This window comes from Miscanthus floridulus, chromosome 5, assembly GCF_019320115.1.
Source record: "Miscanthus floridulus cultivar M001 chromosome 5, ASM1932011v1, whole genome shotgun sequence".
NCBI lineage: Eukaryota > Viridiplantae > Streptophyta > Magnoliopsida > Poales > Poaceae > Miscanthus > Miscanthus floridulus.
Genome location: NC_089584.1, coordinates 122344509 through 122365031, shown reverse-complemented (window position 1 = coordinate 122365031; position 20523 = coordinate 122344509). Strand labels below are relative to the sequence as shown.

Here is a 20523-nt window from a genome sequence, read left to right as displayed (position 1 = left end):
CCATCAGGCGCTCGCAGGCTGCTGTGGAGGCGGAGTGCGGTCGCAAGCTACGCGTGCTGCGCACCGACAATGGCGGCGAATTCACGGCGGCTGAATTCGTGTCGTACTGCGCTGATGAGGGCATTCAACGCCACTACTCCGCGCCGTACAGCCCACAGCAGAACAGCGTCATCGAGCGGCGCAACCAGACGATTGTGGGGATGGCTCGGATCCTTCTCAAGCAGAGGGGGAAGCCGACTGTCTTCTAGGGAGAGGCGGTGGTGTCGGTCGTCTACATCCTTAACCGCTCGCCTACCAAGGCGCTCGACGGTAGGACGCCGTACGAGGCTTGGCATGGACGTAAGCCGGCGGTCTCCCACTTGCGGGTCTTCGGCTGCCTCGCGTTCGCCAAGGAGCTTGGCCACATCAGCAAGCTCGACGACAGGAGCACTCCGGGAGTGTTCATCGGCTACGCGGAGGGCTCGAAGGCCTACCGCATCCTCGACCCGAAGACACAGCGTGTGCGCACGGCACGCGACGTTGTGTTCGACGAAGGGTGAGGATGGGCGTGGGACAAGGCGGTGGACGACGGCTCGGCTCCGACGTACGACGACTTCACTGTCGAGTACGTCCACTTCGAGGGAGCTGGAGGAGTAGACAGCTCTTCTTGGACGAGCGCGTCTACCCCAGTCCCCGAGCCTCCACCGACCCCGGTGCCTGCTACTCTGACAGCACCACGCTCTCCAGCTAGACCTTGGCTGCGATGAGTTCTTTGTCAGCTCCACCACAGCTGGCACCGCTACGCACTCTAGCACCAACAGACACCTCTCCGGACACGTCTACTTCAACACCAGCTCGTGTCGAGCATAGCCCGATTGAGCTCGCTACTCCGCTCTCTTACAATGAGGAGCACATCAACGCGTACCACGACGACAACGAGCCATTGCGGTACGGAGAACCGGCCACACTTCGGACACGGCAACCGTTTCAGCCGTCAGGGAAGAAGAGTAGTACTCAGCCAACCAAACCCATGTAATGTAACCGACCAGGTTCCCGCACCGCACCTGTATCATTCTGTTGGGCCCGCCCGGTGGGCCGGGAATAGAAGCCACGCGTCGGCGCCGCACGTGGACTTATATAAGCTGCCCGTCTCACCGTCTGTTTTTTTCAACCTGTCCCCCTCTTCTCTCCTCGAGCACAGCACGCAAGGACAAGGACAAGGACAAGGAGTCAAGGACACACAAAACGCGCAGGTGAGGTGAGGGAATCCCTCGGAGCCCATTCCAATTCCTTTCCTCCGCTCGCGGCTCGCCTCCCACCGACCCCCAAAGCGGCGCTCCTGCTTTTCGGCCTTTGCGCCATCCGCCCACAAGCGATTCGGATTCTCCCTAGCCTTCCAGGTGCGCGCGCGTGCGATCCCTAAGCTATTCCTCTGTTTTTAGTCTCTCTTATTATGAGGTTGAGGTCTCGAATCCTGGTTTATGCGGTAATTGCTAGGGGGGGAGTTTTGCGCACTTGTGCAGAACTTCTTTTCCCCCCTGTTGTTGTTTGAAGTCCAGAATAGCTCTGCAGATTGGAGTGCTTCTGATCGGCCTGTGAGGCTGGGGGGATTCCGCTGCGTTCTTCTACAATGATGTGATTCTAGCTGAGTGGCGTGCATTTTTTTTTCGCCTGTTCTAGTGCTCCAAGCTCCACAATCTCGTCACGGTTTGTTTCTCCAAGCTCCACAATCTCGTCACGGTTTGTTTCGGATTCCTACTGTTGGTGTTGGTTGTGTTTCTCTACCTGTGGTCTATCGTCTAGTTTGATCAGTTTTTAGTTTCTAGGTTGCCATGATCAGTGAGTGCATCTAGGTCTGATTCCTGAATTTAACTTGATTGATTGGTGACTTCATTTTGGGCGCTTTGAATGATTTCAGATTAGTCGGGCCTTATTTCAAAAGAAATGATTCGTGGTCATTTATGGCTACTTTTTTCTACAAAAGGAATCAAAATAATGGCTACCTGTTTTGGATTGTTCTAGGATGCTGGCAGGTGAGGTGATTTATTGGCAAATTAGCAACAGCAGTAATTCATTTTTACGTAATTGGTAGGAGTAGTAAGCCTTATGTCAGACTGATAGCGACTGGCATCTGTTTCCGCGCACTTGAGAAGGGATGGACGTCATGAGCAAGAATCTTTCTAAAGCAGCTAACCACCAACCTCTTTCAGCTTCACCTGGTTTTGTTTATGATCCCATGTGAAGCCGTTTCACTTACTTGGAATAGAATGGAATCACACCCTTTGCCAAAAATGCTGTACTGCATTTGCCTTTTGCCAGTGAAAGAACATAGTCAGAGCTTCAGAGCACACATTAGAATGTCTAGCCTTACAGTGTTTAACCATCTAAGTAGCATATCATTAATATTGCAGGTTGCAGGCTTAAATGGAGAACAACATCGAGAAAAATAACATGTTGAAAGAGTTCTATATCCCAACTTATATTTTCATACCGGAGTCTCCAGTGGAGCATGCATCTCAGATACCTACTTGTCCAGTGGTTGTTTTTATCAACACCAAAAGTGGAGGTCAACTGGGACGTGAGTTAATTATCACATACCGTAAGCTTCTCAACCATGCCCAGGTAGATATTGTCTATTTTTTGCAGATATACTTGTTTGGTACCACATTGATCTTGCATTTTTTACTGCAGTAAATGAAATTATGGTTTTGTGGCTAGGCCTAACCGCCTAACCATGTAATTATGTAAAATTCAGGTATTTGATCTGCTTGATGAAGCTCCAGACAAGGTCTTGCACAGACTATACAGCAACCTGGAAAGGCTCAAGCATGGTGGTGACACTCTTGCTTCTGAAGTCTATAGGAGACTAAGGCTAATAGTGAGTGCAATCTGGCAATTTCATATTCGATCCAAGATCTCCTGCTAATATTTTTACCAATATTTTGTATGTTTGTTTGTTTGAATAGTCCTAACATGCGTCTATTTTATCATGGAAATCCAATCAGGTTGCTGGAGGTGATGGAACGGCAGGTTGGTTGCTTGGAGTTGTATCTGATATTAAGTTAGTACGTCCACCTCCTGTTGCTACAGTTCCGCTGGGAACTGGAAATAACTTACCATATTCTTTTGGATGGGTGAGTTTAAAAATCAAAACAATCCTTTTCTTCCTATTAGACAATCTTTACTGCAGTACTTGCATAGATCTGCTTTAAGCCTTTGATATATACTTGATGATAAGATCTTTAATGCATTCAGCCTTATGCAAAGGCGAAATATTTTGTAGTCCTTTTCTCCTTACATTGCAATTTTTTAACTTTAGTAGCTTTTCTGGTTAAGTCTAGAGAATTTTGGGTAGTAAACTCCTCTTTACATTGCCTTTTGTGGAGCTAGCTTTCGTGTTAGGCTGTTAGCTGCTAAGGAACACTTTATGTGACTGGCGGCCCATAATATCAAACAATTAGCAGGGAAAGAAAAATCCTGGAACAGATCATGATTCGGTCATATCATTTCTTCAATTAGTAAGGGAATCAAGAGAGATGAACATTGACAGGTGGGTTTGCTTTTTACAGCCTTCACTATCTTTCTGTATGAAATCTTCATATGGTATATGGGTTTTGACTAATATTGGAATCATTACAAGAATTCAGCTGGCACATTGTCATGAGAATGGAGGGCCCAAAAGATTCTCCTTGTGATCCAATCGCACCTCCTGACTTGCCTCATTCTTTGCATGCATTTCGCCGTGTGCCCAAGACAGATCCACAAGATATGGTAACAATGCTGGACATTACCATTTCTTTTCCTTAGTGTTAGCATAGTTACTGCATTTATCTACCTTTGCCTTTCTTTTTGGACATGGCTGTTGTTTCCCGCTTTCTCCTTTGTAAGAATATGATCCATCAGCTTTGCTATATTTGAATTACATGTTGATATATATGTAAGTCATTTTAGCTTTCTCCTAAGTCAAACTTCTTTAACTTTGATGAAGTTTATAGAAAAATGTACAAACATCTACAACATCAAACTAGATTCATTAGATACACTATTAAATATTTTGATAGTGTATTTATCTGATATTGTAGATGCTAATATATTTTTCTATACACTTGGCAAAGTTAGACAAGTTTGACTTAGGACATATCTAAAACGACTTACAATTTGGAACGGAGGGAGTAGATAATATCTTGAATTATAACAAAAGGGAATAGTAAATATCATGCATCAAGAACAACCATTGCTCAAACACGCCTTGCTTGTAGTCTTGTGCTATTCTATATATACTCCATTACTTGAACTTCAAATATTTAGTTGGGATCTTTTCAACTTGTTGAGTAGAACATAAGGATTAATTAACCTTTTCAACTTATTGAATAGCACATAATGTATTTTGAAGTAGATACTTATTTTGTGCAATATGTTTTTCTCTGCACTGTTTGAATTTCTTAAATGTCAGTTATCCCATAAGAGAAAATTCTTGTAAAAATGATTGTGAGAAAAGTTGAACTAATTGTCAATAATATTATTTGAAAACAAACAATTTGAACTATGCTATGCTATGCCATGTTTTCTGTATAATCTTTTTATCTGCATGTTCCCAGGAGTATTCTTACACATTTCGCGGGGGATTTTGGAATTACTTCAGTATGGGTAAGTTCCTTGTTCCAAAAAGATGTATGCTTTAAGTTGTGGCTCAATACCTTTTGTTGATTTTTTTTTAATAAAATGGAAAGAAGAAACTTTTCTCCTTAGCTAAAATGGCAGTTTGAAAGAGCTTCTTTTTCCGTCGCAGGAATGGATGCCCAAGTGTCTTATGCGTTTCATTCTGAGAGGAAACTGCATCCAGAGAAGTTCAAGAATCAGTTGTCCAATCAGGTGAAATAAGCTGGTGTGCTTTATTTATTTTCTTAGTGCTGGTCATTCCTTATAATTGATTCTCATTTATGATTTACGTATACGTTTAGCAGTACATAAACCAATCTCTTTGCTATTCTGTACTGCAGAAAACATATTTGAAGCTGGCATGTACACAAGGATGGTTTTGTACCTCTCTGTTTCATCCAATGTCACGGTAATTCTCCTGGTGGCACTAACTTGGCTGTGGATTTGTCTTCTGTCGTGAAAAGGAATATTTGTCACAAGTTACAATTCAGAAATTTGGTATTTATTCTATTTATTTTTTAAAAAATCATGGCTTGTTGATAACATTGTAGTTGGCTCACATCACTTTTGGCATTTTTTTCACTGGCCCCAGGAACATTGCTTGCCTTGCGAAAGTGAAGATAATGAAGAAATCTGGAAAATGGGAAACCATGGAAATTCCACAAAGGTAAGCCTTCTGTGGTCTTCCTTGTCTATATCAATTACCAACTAGCAAGGTGCCAATATGTTTGATCCGATACCAAATAAATGACTACTACACGTCAACTCAATCCGCTAATCTAGAAATTACATGAAAAATTAACATATAATGAAGCGAAGTAAGCGAAAAATATTCATATCATAAACACACTTAACTCATGACTCACAGTCACAAATGTAAATCAATCTGTAGAAACTCCTCTAAAGTGATTTTGGCCAACTCTATATTTTAAAAAAAGTATAAATAAACCGTGAGCATATCAAAGAGTTTTGGATGTTATGTACTCATCTTTGCGTTGATGAAACTTTGAAGTTTCACTTATAGCATATAGACAATATTGAAGCATATAATCCTCATGTTTTCCTTCTGAACCATCTTTCTAGTTAGCACACATCACAGTGGAAGCACTAGGTGCTTATATTATTTTCAGATGTTTGTGACATGATGTCAGACTAATGCTTCAAAATTGGGTATATATAATGTTCTTACCAAGTTTCTTACACCAATGCAGTATTCGGTCCATTGTTTGTCTCAATTTGCCCAGCTTCTCTGGTGGACTAAACCCTTGGGGAACACCAAGTAAGAGGAAGCAAAGAAAAGTGAGTTTAAGCTTATGCTAATGATATTCCTTGTACACTACCTTTTTTCTACTATTGAACTCGATTTATTCCACAAAGGAAAATTATGTTTAGGAGGGTATTTTTAAATTTCCTATTTGATTCTCTCTTGTGAACTATACTATTGCAGAGAGACTTGGTAATGCCTCCACTTGTGGATGATGGTCTTCTGGAGATTGTGGGTTTCAAAGATGCTTGGCATGGCCTTGTCTTGCTATCTCCAAAAGGCCATGGAACTCGCCTTGCTCAGGTTTGCAACTGCATACTGGATCATTACTTGCTGTATTTTCTCCCATCCACATACTGGATCACTACTTGCTGTATTTTCCCCCATCCACTCCCCACATGCCACATGCATTGCTATCAGTGGATAGATGGATCTAAGTAATACTAGTTAGGGCCAGGCCCAATTCAAATGCAATTTCAACTAGGCAAGCAGAAGGATTAAACAATTTAAAGCCCAGTCAAAATAAAACCACTCTGCTTCCGGAGATTCGACCTTCAATTCAAAGAAAACTAGTTCGTGAGCAATAAAATTCTTTTGTCTTTTCATGGTCAGGCTCTTCGATTCGAGTTCCTCAGAGGCGCAACTGATCATGCTTACATGAGAATGGATGGGGAGCCCTGGAAGCAGCCTCTTCCCACGGATGATGGCAAAGTCGTGGTAGAGGTCTCCCATGCTGGGCAGGTGAAGATGCTCGCGACCAAAGACCGCATAGCCAAAGGCATCCATGAATCGTGCCCAGCTATTTCAACGGTTCATCCAGAGTCCAGCTCCAGCGATGACATAAACGATGATTTCGAGGAGGAGCGGAGGAACTTTGGTGCCGCCTTGTCTTTTAGATACTTGGGTGACGTGAACAAACAATAAGCACCCTGTTTGCTTGTTGGTTTCAACCAGCCCAAACCAGTCGGCCAACAGTATTTTTCTCTCACAACAAACCAGTACCAGCCAGTCCAAACCAGCCCAAAAACCAACCATCGAACATGCCGAAGATCTCATGTTTTTATTGAGCCTTGTACAGTTTGCTTGCATAGGACGTAGCGAAGTAGTTTGAGGCACTAACTTTTGTAAGATTGTAACTTGCCGATGTAAGATAACTTTTGCTGACAATACAACGGATTCTGGGGTGACTGTTTGTACCATCAGTATTTTTCAATACAGATTTTCTTCAGCAACTCATTGCCTGAGAAATGTTGTACAATCAATTAAATCTATATAAAGTTTCAGATATTGATTGTTTGATGGGCAAAGTTAACAACGTTTAACTTAGGACAAATTGAGATGGACTTGTATTACGATAGGAGGAAGTAATAATATACAATGGTTTGACTATTTTCTAAAGAATGTAAATGAAAGTGAATTTTCATTCCACTGGTGCACTAGACAAATCTCTAGCCACCAAGTTCTGTACAAACCCTACAAATACCATTCCAGACGCTCCACCCATCTCGAGCCCATTCCATGCTTGACCAAGTCATGCGCCACTTGTCACTCTTCCTGGGACAGTACTGAAAACTTCATCAAAGCCGGTGTACATCCAGAAGGACCAGAACCCAGCTTATCTGAAAATTACGCCATTGATAACCATGCCCCCAACAACTCCTAGATCAGACATTTGATTCTGACTTTCTGAGTGAGCAATGACATTTCTTCAGCTCAGTATCTCATGCAATTCAATGGTTTTACCAACCAATTTAAGTGCTGCGCTGATATGCAAGGATAAAAGTTTACTGCATACCTGAATGACCTAACCTACAGAAAAGGTTCTTGGACTTCACGATTTCATTGGGTTTGTTTCATCTTGAATCGTTGATTAGTATCGCACTTCTCACATCTCCACCAAAGTCGATAATCAGCCATCGAAACATAGAATAATGTTAGAATCTGATACCAGAATTGACTATTCAGGATGTGCTAGATTCTGAGGGTTCAGGAGGCCTAAAATATAATGGCATAAACCTACGACAACCAAAAGGAAGCTAAAAAGCTTACAGCATACAAATTCTTGGTGATGAAGATGGTAAAGCACACCAGCCTGTTTATAAAGTAAAAAAAGGGCATCCAGATGATATTATATTCTAAATTATAGTATTCTTAGACAAGCCAATTTTAAGAGACAGAAACCTGGGCAAAAACAAGATTCAGTGAGGAATGTTATATCTCCATTCTTCAATGAACAGAAAAGCATTCAGTGAGGAATGTTATATCTGCATTCTTCAATGAATAGAAAAGCAACCGCACACATGTCCATTGCTCATGAAAGGAAAACCCAAAATTATTGTAAGCACAATGCTTGTAGTTAAGAAGTCATTGTATTAGGGAAACTCAAAAGTGTCAGCTGCGACGGTATGAAATCTATGAGAACCAAGCTTTTTTTCTTGTGCTTTACTCTAGATTCGTCTCTTGGTCTCATTGGTCTCATTGGTCTTGACTCTTCTAAATGAGATTCCTGAACAAGATTATTGTTGTTATTAAGATTTCTACACCCTAAGCCTATTCACATACAAAATGCTTAAAAAAAGGGCAGACCCAGTGCCGGAGGCTCCCACATGAGTGGGGTCTGGGGAAAGGAAAAACCGAGGCAAACCTTCCCCCCGCAAAATCTACGGAGAGGCTGCTTCGAACTCGCGACCTGGTGACTCAGTGAGACAGCTCTCACCACTGCACCAGGCCTGCCCTTCTACATACAAAATGCTTCTAGCAATATATACAGCTACACCAATAAGAGTAAGCTAAAACGGGAAACTTTACATTCCCCTTGGCAAAAGTATGATAAATACATGTAAGCAGAAACTCACATTGTCAAGATTCCTTCATATGAGGTTATGGGCCCTCAAACAACCATCTACATGAAGCACTGCAGCTTGAAGGACACGAGGCTATCAATCCACTCACTGTAAATAATGAATAAGCACTTAATGCCAGGATTCATCATGACTCAAAGGGTATGCACAGTTTGGTCTTCAACCTTAGTGTTACTCTTCTATTAAGTTCTTGCTAACAACTCCTCTTGAACACAGCACGCTCAGTAGAACTTGGGCCTCCTTCAACAAACCCTCATGAGCAAGGCCTTCAATAAGTATAATGTAGGTTGATTCATTGGGCATGCATCCGTTGGATACCATATAGGCAAAAAAGTCGATAGCATTATCTATTTCACATCTTTTACAGAGCCCAAGTAGTATCTTGTTATACACCACAGCTTTGGGTCTCATTCCAATATCTTGCACTACCTGAAACATTTGAATGGCCTCTTCAACTCTATCTTCTTTTGAGAGGATACCAATGATTGAAGAAAATGTAATGACATCTGGCGATACTCCCTTGCTGACCAAGCCATGCAACAACTCCAGGGCATCTTCTGAACTGCAATCCTTGGTAATCCCATCAAGTAATGTATTATATGTGATCAGGTTAGGGGTGCAACCATGTTCCATCATTTGCTCAACGAGTTCAATTGCTTCCTCAAGAAATCCTTTTTGGCAGAAGAAAGTCACAAGTACATTGAAAGTCACTACATTTGGAGGGCAATCCCTATGAAGCATTTCAGCTACGAGCTCTGCAGCATCATCTAACCGTTCAGCGTTGCACAAGCCTGTCAGCAAAGTAGTGTATGTGATGGTATTGGGTTTGCAGGGCATGCTGCGAAACAGTTCTAGGGCACTGTCAATATGGCCTTGCACACAGAATCCATTGACAAGAGCATTGTATGTGACAACACCCACTGTACAGCCATGCTCAGACATTTGCTCAGTAAGCATAATAGCTTGCTCGATCAACCCCTTTTGGCACAAGATGCAGATAAATGTATTGAATGTTACCTCGTTGGGGGGCAATTATTCCGGACCATCTCTTTCAAAAGTTCCTTGGCATCATCCCATCGTTCGGCACGACACAAGCCCTTTAGGACCGTGGTATAGCTAATGATATCTGGATTGCACCCATAGGAACCCATGTCGCAAGTTTTTTCAATAATGATTGTTGCCTGCAAAGTATTAACTCCTACATTACTCTATCCCCAAAGTTGAAAATGCCAGATATGTCAATGATTACAGACCCATCTCCCTGTTGAATTCTTCAGTCAAGCTATTAACAAAGCTGTTGGCAAAAAGATTGCTGTCTTCAATTATCCCATTGATTCATAGGAATCAATATGGGTTCAAGGACAATTCAGGACTGCCTTGCATAGGCATTTGAGTACATCCACTTTTGTCATCAGTCTAAGAAAGAAGTGGTCATTTTAAAATTAGACTTTGAGAAAGCCTTTGATAAAACAGAGCATCAGGCTATGATTTCAATCCTGGAAGCGCATGGGTTTGGACAAAGATGGATTTCTTGGATGAAAGCTATTTTTAGTTCTGGCACTTCCTCAGTTCTCTTAAATGGTGTTCCAGGCATGAAGTTTCACTGCAGAAGGGGAGTTAGATAAGGAGATCCCCTATCTCCACTTCTTTTTGTAATGGTTGCAGATTTTTTGCAAGTGCTAATCAATAAAGCCAAAGACATGGGGTTGCTCAAGTTGCCTATTCCAATGCAGTCAGATTCCAGCTTTTCCATTGTACAATATGCAGACGACACTCTAATCATCATGGAAGGTGACCCCAGACAACTCTTTTTTCTTAAAACTGTTCTACAGAACTTCACTGCTTCAACAGGCCTGAAGGTTAACTACAACAAATCAATGATGCTGCCCATCAACATCTCTGAGGAAAAGTTAGACCTGCTGGCTAGAACCTTTGGTTGTTCTAAAGGGTCCCTGCCCTTCACTTATCTAGGTTTGCCTTTGGGAACAACCAAGCCTAAGGTCATAGATTTTCTGCCCCTGGTGAATAAGTGTGAGAGAAGACTTTGAGGGATCTCCTCCATGTTAAATCAAGCTGGTAGACTTCAGATCACTAATGCAGTCTTCTCTTCTTTGCCAACTTACTACATGTGTACACTAGAGCTCCCCAAACCTGTGATCAAGCAGATAGATTAGTTCAGGAAAAATTGTCTGTGGAGAGGGACTAATCTAAATGGGGGAAGTCGTCCCAAAGCTGCCTGGGAAATGGTATGCAATTCAAAGGAAGAAGGAGGCTTGGGAATCATTAACTTAGAACTTCAAAATCAGGCACTATTAATGAATAATCTGGACAAGTTTTTTAACAGAAAGGATATACCTTGGGTGAATCTGGTGTGGGAAAAACATTACAGGAATGGCAGATTACCAGGTACAGTGAAGAAGGGGTATTTCTGGTGGAGGGATGTGTTGAAACTTTTAACATCCTTTAAAAAGATGGCAAACATTCAGGTGAACAATGGGGATTCATGTTTTTTCTGGAAGGATAAATGGAGCACACAGGCCCTTGATGAACAGTTCCCTCATGCATATTCTTTTGCTAAGAATAAACACATTTCTGTGAAAAATGCCTTCAGTGAAGGTGAATTCACTGAAGTTTTTGCTTTACCTTTATCTCAAGTGGCCTTTGATCAAGTCTTAAGTATCCAAGCATAGGATAGAGAATACAGTTATAAATGAGGGTATCAATGATGTCTGGACATACTCTGGGGGTGCATCTAAATTCAAATCTGCAGTGGCTTATAGAAAATTACTAGGACATCAAGAAATTGACCCAGCCTTCAAGTGGCTCTGGAAGTCATCCTGTCAGCCGAAGCACAAGGTATTTTTTTGGTTACTGCTAAAAGATAGGCTAAGCACAAGGAACATTCTAAGAAGAAAGCATATGGCTCTAGAGACATACAACTGTGAAATTTGTTCAATGCTGGTGGAAGAAACAGTGGATCACCTGTTTTGGCACTGTCCATTTGCTCAGCAGTGTTGGGGTCTCTTAAATCTGAATATAATTCAAACAGGAGGAACTTTTGAAAATGTAATGGCCATCAAAGATCAGATGCACAGTCAATTCTTCATGGTAGCTGTCATCCTTATGAGTTGGACAATCTGAAAGGCAAGGAATGAGCTTATTTTCAATAATAATCAAGTTGGCATTTAGGAGTGCAAGATTTATTTTTTCAAAGAAGCAAAACTTGTGTCTCCCTAAGGGTGAAAGCAAGTCTGTCTGCAACTTATGACCAATGGATCCAGAAGCTATAATTGATCAGGGTGTTAGTTTTGTTCTTTGTTTCCTTTGTTTCTTGAAGCTACTCTGTTTAGCTCTGTAAAGCTCAGTAGTTTCGGTTTGCCTTTCTTTTGTCTGTAATTTGTACTCTCCTTGTTCAGCTAATAAAATTCTCTGCAGGGGCCTTGGCCCCTTCAGTTTCCTCAAAAAAAAAAACTTATAAAGGCATCGTCAACCCGGCCTTGTTTGCAAATTGAGTTTATGACAATATTGCACAAGGTAGTGTTGGTGGCGCACCCATGCTCCGTCATTTGTTCAAGAACTTGAATAGCTCGCTCCACCATACCTCCAACAAAAGAATCTGATTAGCATGTCAAATGTCACCTCGTTTGGCATGCAGTTCTTCTCCATCATCTCCGCAAAGAGCTCCTCAACGTCATCCCACCGCTTAGAAGTGCACAAGCCCTTCAGGAGGGTGGTATAGCTGACAGTGTCGGGCTGGAACCCATAAGAGGGCAACCTGTTCAAGAGCTCCCTTGCGTCATCAACACGGCCTTCCCTGCACATGCCATTGATGATGACGTGACGATGTTGGGCGTGCATCCCTTTGCACGCATCTTGTCAAGGACTGCCATGGCCTGCGCGAAGCCACTGTTCCTGCACATGGCCTCCAGGAGCACAGTGTAGGTGACGACGTTGGGCTGGCACCCGCGGCGGAGCATATCGTCGAGCAAGCTGAGCGCGTCGGCGACCCTGCCGCGGTCACACAGCACGCGGATCAGTGGCGTGTACGTGTAGGCGTCTGGCGCGACGGGCATGGAGCCGATGAGCCTGCGCGCGGCGTCGAGGTGGCCGTACCGGCAGTACCCCGCGACGAGGGTGTTGTAGGCGAAGACGTCGACGGGGACCCAGAGCCCTCGGCGGCGCGGAGCACGCGGGCGGCGTCGGAGGTGCGGCCCCGGCGGCAGAGGTTGCGGATGAGCTTGGTGCAGAGGTAGACGTCGGGGGCCTCCCCGTCGCGGGAGGCGGCGCGCTCGACGAGGCGCGCGGCACCGGCGAGGTCCTCGCGAGCAATGAGGCGGCGGAGGTGGGCGCTGGCGGGGTTGGGAGCGTTGGGCGACTCGGGCCTCGTGGTGGCAGCGGCGGGGGCGGCGAGGTGGTGGGGCTTGGGGTTGGGGAAGTAGGCGTGAGGGAAGGGGAAAGACGACTGGAGGAGCGAGGCCATGGTGGCGAGTCTTCCCGCACCAGGCGCCGCGCCGCACCGCTGCAGCTCCGGGACCGCTCCTCGCGCCGCTCCAGCGCTCCTGCGCCACGCCGGCATTCGCGCCCCACCGGAGAGCGCGGAAGTCGAGCTGACGGCACCACGCGGTCCTGGAGGATATTTAACTTTGGGAAGATGGTGTTACGCCGCTTACACAGATGTTAATTATGATTTTGCCTTCATTTTTCTAACTTTGTGATTTTATCCTTAACCGTTCATAAGTCAACGTAAATCGCGTTGACTTGTGAACGGTTAAGGGCAAAATCACAAAGTTAGAAAAACAAGGGCAAAATCACAATTTCACAAGGGCAAGAACACAAGAGCCCCTTTAACTTTTTACTATTATTCCCAACGACGACTCCTTTTATAACGCCTTTAGGTTTTGCGCTATATTCATCGGAGAGCAAAACTATACATATTTCACATGGCATGTCAGATCGTTATCCGACTTGGATCCGAGTCAGCAGACCGATGTCCCACCCTACCCCTGGCGTTTGTATTCCCCCGACTCCACTCTCTCCCATCCGCTCCCCTTACTTAGTTCTGGTCCGCGCGCGACGCCCGCCAGCCACCGCCGCGCACAATGCCCATCCAGCTCCCGCCGAGCTGCCACCTTCGCCTATCGCCTCCGCCATTCCGGCGGCGATCTCCACGGCGCGCGCCCTCATGCCAGAGCCAGCCTCCCCAACGACCTGCGCCAACGCGCGTGCGAGTTCGTCAGCTTTCGGGACCGCGCCGAACCCGCCCTAGCTCACGGCCAAGGCCACGCGGTGGCGCAGCGCGGCCACCTGCGGCGCCCACCCGCGGAGCACAAGCCCGGTCCTCGCCGCGACCGCGCGGTCCTCGAACCCATCCGGGAGTGTCGCCGTCACCGCGACCCAGACGAACGGCGTGCCGCTGCGCTCTAGCGCGGCAGCGAGCACCGCGGCGTGCGGCAGCGGCGGCACCATCATGGTCCCGAAGCTCACGTACGCCACCGATGAGTCCGGGAATGCGTCCAGCCACGCGTTGACGTCACCGGCGGGGTCGCCTTCGCCTGTGCTAGCCGGCGGAGGAGCCACCGGTCCCACTGTCCCACACGCGCTTGCTGGCTAGGTCCTCAAGCGGCCGCGCCTCCAGGTACTTCCCCTCGAGAGGGTGGCAGGTGTTGCACAAGAACGTCGCGCCCTCCATGTTCCAGAGGAAGTTATCCTTGATCCCCTCAGAGTGCTCGTCACGGCCGCCCTCAGTGTAGCTCCTGTACATCAGCGAGATCTGCCACCACGGGTAGGACGACGCACCGGGCAGCGCCGGGAACGAGACGGCGTAGCCACGCCCGGCGTCGCCCTCGGGCAGCCTTGGCATTCGTCGGAACATCGAGTGCGTGGCGGCCGTGGCAAGCACACCGGACGGCGCGAACACCAGCCACGGGACGCCGGCCTCCGCTGCGAGCGGCTGCGTCCACCCGCAGAAGAAATCCGAGATCACGACAACGACTCGCCCGTCTGCGGCGACGTCGTTGTCCTCGGAGTCGGAGTGGGCGTGGGACCGCAGCCACTCACCGAGCGGCGCGCGCAAGGCGGCGGCGTGCGCATGGAAGTCGGCGTCGACGGAGGTCGGGCCCAACGTGTCGTGGTCAACGGTGGAGGGGAACGAAAGCGACCGCACCAAGGGAAGGGTGCTCGGCGAGGAGCGTCGCGAGGAGGTGGGTCGTGGCGGGCATCTCGACGACGGTGAGGCGGAGGCCGCGCGCGGCGAGGAACGAGGCGAGGTGGAGGAGCGGCTGCATGTGGCCCTGCGCGGGGTACGGGACTAGTAGCACATGCGACGCTCCAGTGGTGTTGCCGGTGTCGGAGGGGGCTTGCGCGGCGGCCATGCATGCGCGTACTGTGGCTGCGGTCGTCGCGTGGGCTTGATCTGCTACAGCTTGCGCACTGATAGACGATTATCGGCTTGGACTGGGGTGGTTGCTTCTAGTTACAGTTCTACTTACAAGCCTTGTGGGAATTAGGGATCGGAAGAACAGAAGTAATAGAATGGAAGAACAGAGACGATGGAGTCGTCGTATTTGGAGAGCTCAGAAGTTTATAATATCCTGCATGCCTCATTTCCTCTCTATTGCGCGAGGACGAGACGGACGAAGATGGAATAGATGAGAGGGTAATAAAGTCATTTCGCATCCCATAGATATGTTGGTTTCTCTACATGTTCTGTCACGTATGTAAAAATGGCTTAAAATTATGAATTCTTCTCTCTCGATGATAAATATGTAGGAACAATTTTAAGAGTGTTATCTGAAGAGATGACATCCGTTATAATAGTAAAAAGTTAAATATCCCGGTCCTAGAGGAGACGGAGCTCCTCGCTGCTATGATGAAGATGGCAGTAGACATGGATGTCTGCAGGCATGCACGCCGTGAAGGAGCTCTCTGCAGGCACTGGATTCAAAGCTCCATTGCTTGACTTGCCTATGGTTCATGTAATTAGATTCTTCATGTCTATACAATGAAATCAAGAGGCCTCATACTGAGGTATTGCATTAACAAAACTTGTGAAAATTGAAATCTCCAGCTGCATCAGATTTACAACATATTGATGTCTCCTTTATGTGTTGAAGTAACACCACTTTGCAACATCAGATTTGCACAGAAACAAAGCCATTTTGGCTCTGCAAATACATCAGATTTGCACACAAATAGAAACATTTTAGTAAGCACACAATTGGTAAAGAGATAAGCACACTTCAGATTTGTGTGTGCCAATAATATTTGCTACTACTGAAGCCCCAACATGTGCTACTCCTAACATTCTAAAGGCCATTTCACATGTTCATTCACGCCACAAAAGACTACATTTGGGCTGCAAAAAACTGTAGTTAGCCGTGTCCAAAATGCTATCTAACTAGCCTATATATACTAGAACGGAAGGTCATCATCAACACAAGTTGCAGCTGTTATGAGTTGAGTAGAACTGCTAACGGCATTGTATTCTTGAGAATTGCTTTTTTGTTGCTGTTGTCATTCTCTAATTGGACTTGGGGCTGAACGACAACATTTTTCTTTTGCCCCCGCCAATGAAATTAAAATAATTAATTTAGATTTACATTGAAAACAGTATGTAGAAATGTATAGGTTACAGGTTTACAACATACCTTTGCCAACATCAGTGAGTTCATAATTTCCTTCCCCCTCAGTCCAATGTAACCTCCATATGCCACCCAAAACTGCAAGCCTAATCCGAATCTTTAAACCTCAAACCAACTTGAGGTGTTCTGAAGTTCTGCCATTACCTTTAACATAAACCAAATTTTCCTTCTCAAATTCTGTCAAAAAGAATAAATTTACTGCACACAATGGATAGCACGTGATGATTCCTAAATCAATAAACAGGAATGTGATAGGGAAGAGGTCAGTTACTTTTCTGATTTCAGGTATAGATGGAAATATTGTTGTATGTGAAGTGAACGCAAAATACAGGAATGTGATAGGAAGAGGTCAGGTACTTTTCTGATGTGAAGTCCTTACAAGCTCCTCGACGTTGACGCTGTGCTGGGCCAGTAGCAATGCTGCCGAGCAGCACCCCAGCGTCCTGGCGTACGTGCTGCGTAGTTCGATGGCTCGGCTCCTCCGGGCAGCAGGCGGCGGATTCCTCGGCTCCTCTGGACGGCGGGAAGCCGGCGCCGCTGCGGTCAGCATAGGCCACAGGAAACCAGCGCGGCGCACGGCCCCGGCGTCGGTGCTGTGCAGTTCGGTGGCTAGGCTTCTCTGGGCGGCAGACTGCTCTGCTCCTCTGGGCGACGGGAAGCGGGCGCCGTCGGCGCAGCCAGCGGGAAACCAGCGCGGCGCGCGCGAATGAGCCGGCCACTCCCGTCGACTCAGATTGGGTAACGTTGTTTCGAACGACGTAACTTGCGGCCCTGTATCCAGCGTCGAAGCGCCATCCGACGGCTGTCAGCGTTTCCAGGAGATTTACCACTTTTTCTCCGTGAAGATAGGGCGGGCGAGACTCCGATTCAGTAACGTTGCTCTGGCAAGTCACGTCGTGACTTTAGTGCCTGAATCCAACGTCCAAACACCATCCAACGGTTCAAAAAAAAAAGTTCTCAGTAGCTGGTGGGATCCAGCTTCGTGTTCACCTGTTCACACCGAGTCCCCCCTTAGTTCCTCACACTGAGCCGCCGCAACCCATCCGCTGGCTGCAGCCCTCCCACGCTGTGCGCGCTGCTGCCAGCATCCCGCTCTGCACCGAGCGGCAGTTCTCCCGTGCTGTGCGTCGCCACAGCCCTCCCGCTCGGCACCGCGCTGCCGTTCTCCCGTGCCGCCGTAGCCCTGCCGCGCCGCGCACGCCGCTGCCAGCATCCCGGTCACCGACCTGCAGTTCTCCCGCGCTGTGCGCCGACGCGCCTGTCCACCTCACGCGCGAACTTCCTCGCAGCATCGACATCCCCGGCGCCCACAACGCCCGAACGTATCCCGATGGCTCGTCGGCGGTGAGGTTTCCTCCTCATCGGAGAGGAGGAAGACGATGGGGGAGGAGCTCTCGATTGCTCCTCTCTGGGTGGCTCTGCTCTCGGTTGTTGAGCACGGTCAGGGATCAGAGAGACTCTCTTCGACTGCTCTGTTCGACTTTGGCCTCCCCATTTTCGTAGGATCCGACCTCCCCTTATATTACGAGGTAGGTCGGGTAAGGCGGTTTGGGGGTTCTAGTCTATGGTCTATGTACACCGAAGTCTAGGAGGGCGATGCTGTGGCGTTGGTGGACCTCGGTGTTGTCGTGGAGTCGGAGAGGTTTCGGCCCTGTCCGGTTGCTCCGTTCTGACACTTTGGCCCTCAGGTCTTATCGGCTTGGACTAGCCTCCTCCGGTTGAACCTTCTCGAGGCTTGCGGGCGGTGAAGGCACCTACTGTTGGGCTGACGCGTGGGCCCAGGAGCCCTTGAGCACTAGGAGATGGTGGAGGGATTTGTCCTTTAGTGTCATGCTACGAGCGTGACCTTGTTGGAGGAGTGGGCGACAGCGCCGCACCCATTGCTCGGGGTGGCACCATAGAGCCCCTAAGCTCTGGGTGCTGGTGATGGCCACGAACACTCATTTTGACCATCAACATTCCATCCAAAACCAAGGTAAAACAACATCACAAGTGTCATTTTATGTTTATAATTTACCTAGATCTACTTGTACTTGGAAAAATTATTTGTATGCAGGAATTTTCACAAAAATGGATAAAAGACGTGCATAGGAGAAAAGTGGACGTGGCAGGGGGCCATGGGCTATTGATGGTAGTTAACATTCATCACAAACCATCAATGTACCTTTCATAAATGACTAAAATAGATCACCAACATAGACTTAGGGGTTTTAATTGACAAATTCCACAAGTTTTGGTGAATCTGTGTTTCCAGCAGGATTTAATCAGAAAACCACCAAGGAGGACCTATTCGTCAAAGGAAATAACATAATTCCACAGCGGGATCAACGTGGGAAGACTCTAGGAGGCTCTCCACCGAAGCGGAGACTGAGCCCCTGCCATGTGGGGCTGGCCGGTCCCACTTCTAGGGTATTACTTTTCAATTCTAGGGTTAAATTATTCAGGCACAGGAAACTTCAGAGCAAATGGAAAGGACCATTCAAGGTTATAAGCACTTCATCACATGGAGCGGTAACACTTCAAAATGATGAAGGCACGTTATTCAAGGTAAATGGTCATCGTCTCAAGATCTTTCTAGAACCGGAAAACCACCAGAGGATTTGAATAAGGTAGATTTTCTGATTTTACCATAGAATTACACCACTGCCCTCCTCCTTTCGTTTCATAACACGAAAATATCTTTTTTTGGGAAAAGATAGGCATTAGAAACCGACGTAAGAAAAATCACCATGAGAGGCCACCATGTGGGGCTAGCCGGTCCCACCTCTATGTCGCCCGGGCCACCTGGCAGTCGCCTCGCCTCCGATCAATTCTCTCATGTATTCTAGAACCTTCCCCTCTGCTATCCTGGAGTTTTTCGCCGCATTCATTTTTTGTTTATTACAAAACCCTAATAGGATAAGATCTTGACCCCTGCTGCAAGTTTTTCCTCCCTATATAAATAAGCCCCTGTCTGTCTCCATAGCCATTCCATCAAAGCCTTCCACCTCTAACAGCACCAAAGCTCCCCACCTCCCTAGCTCCAATGGCCGGTAGAGAGATCGTTCCCTTCGGGTTTGATCTTAACAAGAAGTCCAATGCTCTAGCGCTGAGTGTCGTCCCTTTTTTTGAGATCACGCTGAGTGTCGTCCCTCCACGAGACATAGCTCTAGTTTCCTCCAATCAATCTTACTTTGCCCAAGCCATCCATCGTCCGGTGATCGCTCCACCGCCGCTGTGTCTACTTCTCAAGGACAAGCCTCGTCAACCCAATGCGCCATCAACAATCAAGGTGCCCAATACGATCAACATCATCCCGCTGAGGGCAAATACACTGACCGGAGTCAAGACCAACAAGTTTGGAGACGTCACGTGTGCGAAGTATAAGTTAGTCACACCTTGCCTGAGCATAGATGGAGTTCACGCTGCACCAGAGCAAGTTAAGGTAGTTCCGCCAAAGGAGAAGAAGAGGACGCCACCCTCTGTCTCAGAGAATGAAGAGAAGCATCAGGGACCAACCATAGCCATGCTGCATGACAAGATTAAAACCCTTACCGACTATACCCACGCTCTGCAGTTTAGGCTAGATAAGGAGCACATTTATCGCAAGAACCTAGAATATGAGCTCACTATCTTAAGTCGCTATGTTGTCAACAAGGAGAAATATGAGAGTTAAGAGTTAGGTTGTGGATTGATAGGGCACAATTAGGTCAATGTTTAGGTCGTTTGCTTAGCTCAGTTGCTAGAGTGGTTGAAGTTTGTGCTAGCTAGTTAAAAGTTTGTGTTTAGGTTGGATTGTGTAATAAAGTGCCCTAGGATATGATATTAATGGAATCTTGTTATTATTACCTGCTCTCTATTTTCGAGATGTGTTTGTCTCCACATGTTGTGCATAAAGGAAAACAGGAAACAAGTGTGGGGGAAAGCACACCGCGACAACAGAACATAATTCGATCACAAAAATCATAAAACTCAGGAAGTAATGGACCAAGGACCACGCTCGCCAAAGTTGGACCCAAACGGGCCTCGGAGCAGGCCGCCTGATCTCCTCTTTGGGCTGGCTAGCCTAGCCCAGCTCCGCCTCGCCTCACGTTTTGTCCACGGTCAGGTTTGCGGCCCATATGATCTATTTTCACATATT

The 20523-nt window shown here is 46.7% G+C and overlaps 1 protein-coding gene and 2 pseudogenes across 8 annotated transcripts; 1 reads left to right on the top strand and 2 right to left on the bottom strand.

Annotated features, from left to right (window-relative positions):
• Positions 1–1167: 1167 nt before the first annotated feature.
• On the top strand, positions 1168–7101 carry LOC136450632 (diacylglycerol kinase 5-like). 8 transcript variants are annotated; one of them, XM_066451178.1, is made up of 14 exons: positions 1168–1379; positions 1898–2012; positions 2391–2601; positions 2735–2857; positions 2985–3113; positions 3441–3529; positions 3627–3750; positions 4578–4626; positions 4769–4851; positions 4980–5047; positions 5231–5305; positions 5850–5937; positions 6086–6205; positions 6515–7101. In XM_066451178.1, the coding sequence occupies exons 3-14, from the start codon at positions 2404–2406 to the stop codon at positions 6824–6826; spliced, it is 1458 nt and encodes a 485-aa protein (XP_066307275.1). In that variant the 5' UTR covers positions 1168–1379; positions 1898–2012; positions 2391–2403; the 3' UTR covers positions 6827–7101. The 8 variants fall into 8 exon arrangements, with proteins under 8 accessions (XP_066307275.1, XP_066307274.1, XP_066307270.1 ...); XM_066451177.1 differs by lacking the exon at positions 1898–2012 and adding an exon at positions 1503–1686; XM_066451173.1 differs by having other exon boundaries at positions 1168–1686.
• Positions 7102–7273: 172 nt separating this feature from the next.
• On the bottom strand, positions 7274–13343 carry LOC136450631 (pentatricopeptide repeat-containing protein At1g09900-like; annotated as a pseudogene).
• Positions 13344–13760: 417 nt separating this feature from the next.
• Positions 13761–15134, bottom strand: LOC136455255 (UDP-glycosyltransferase 89B2-like; annotated as a pseudogene).
• Between the last annotated feature and the right edge of the window lie 5389 nt (positions 15135–20523).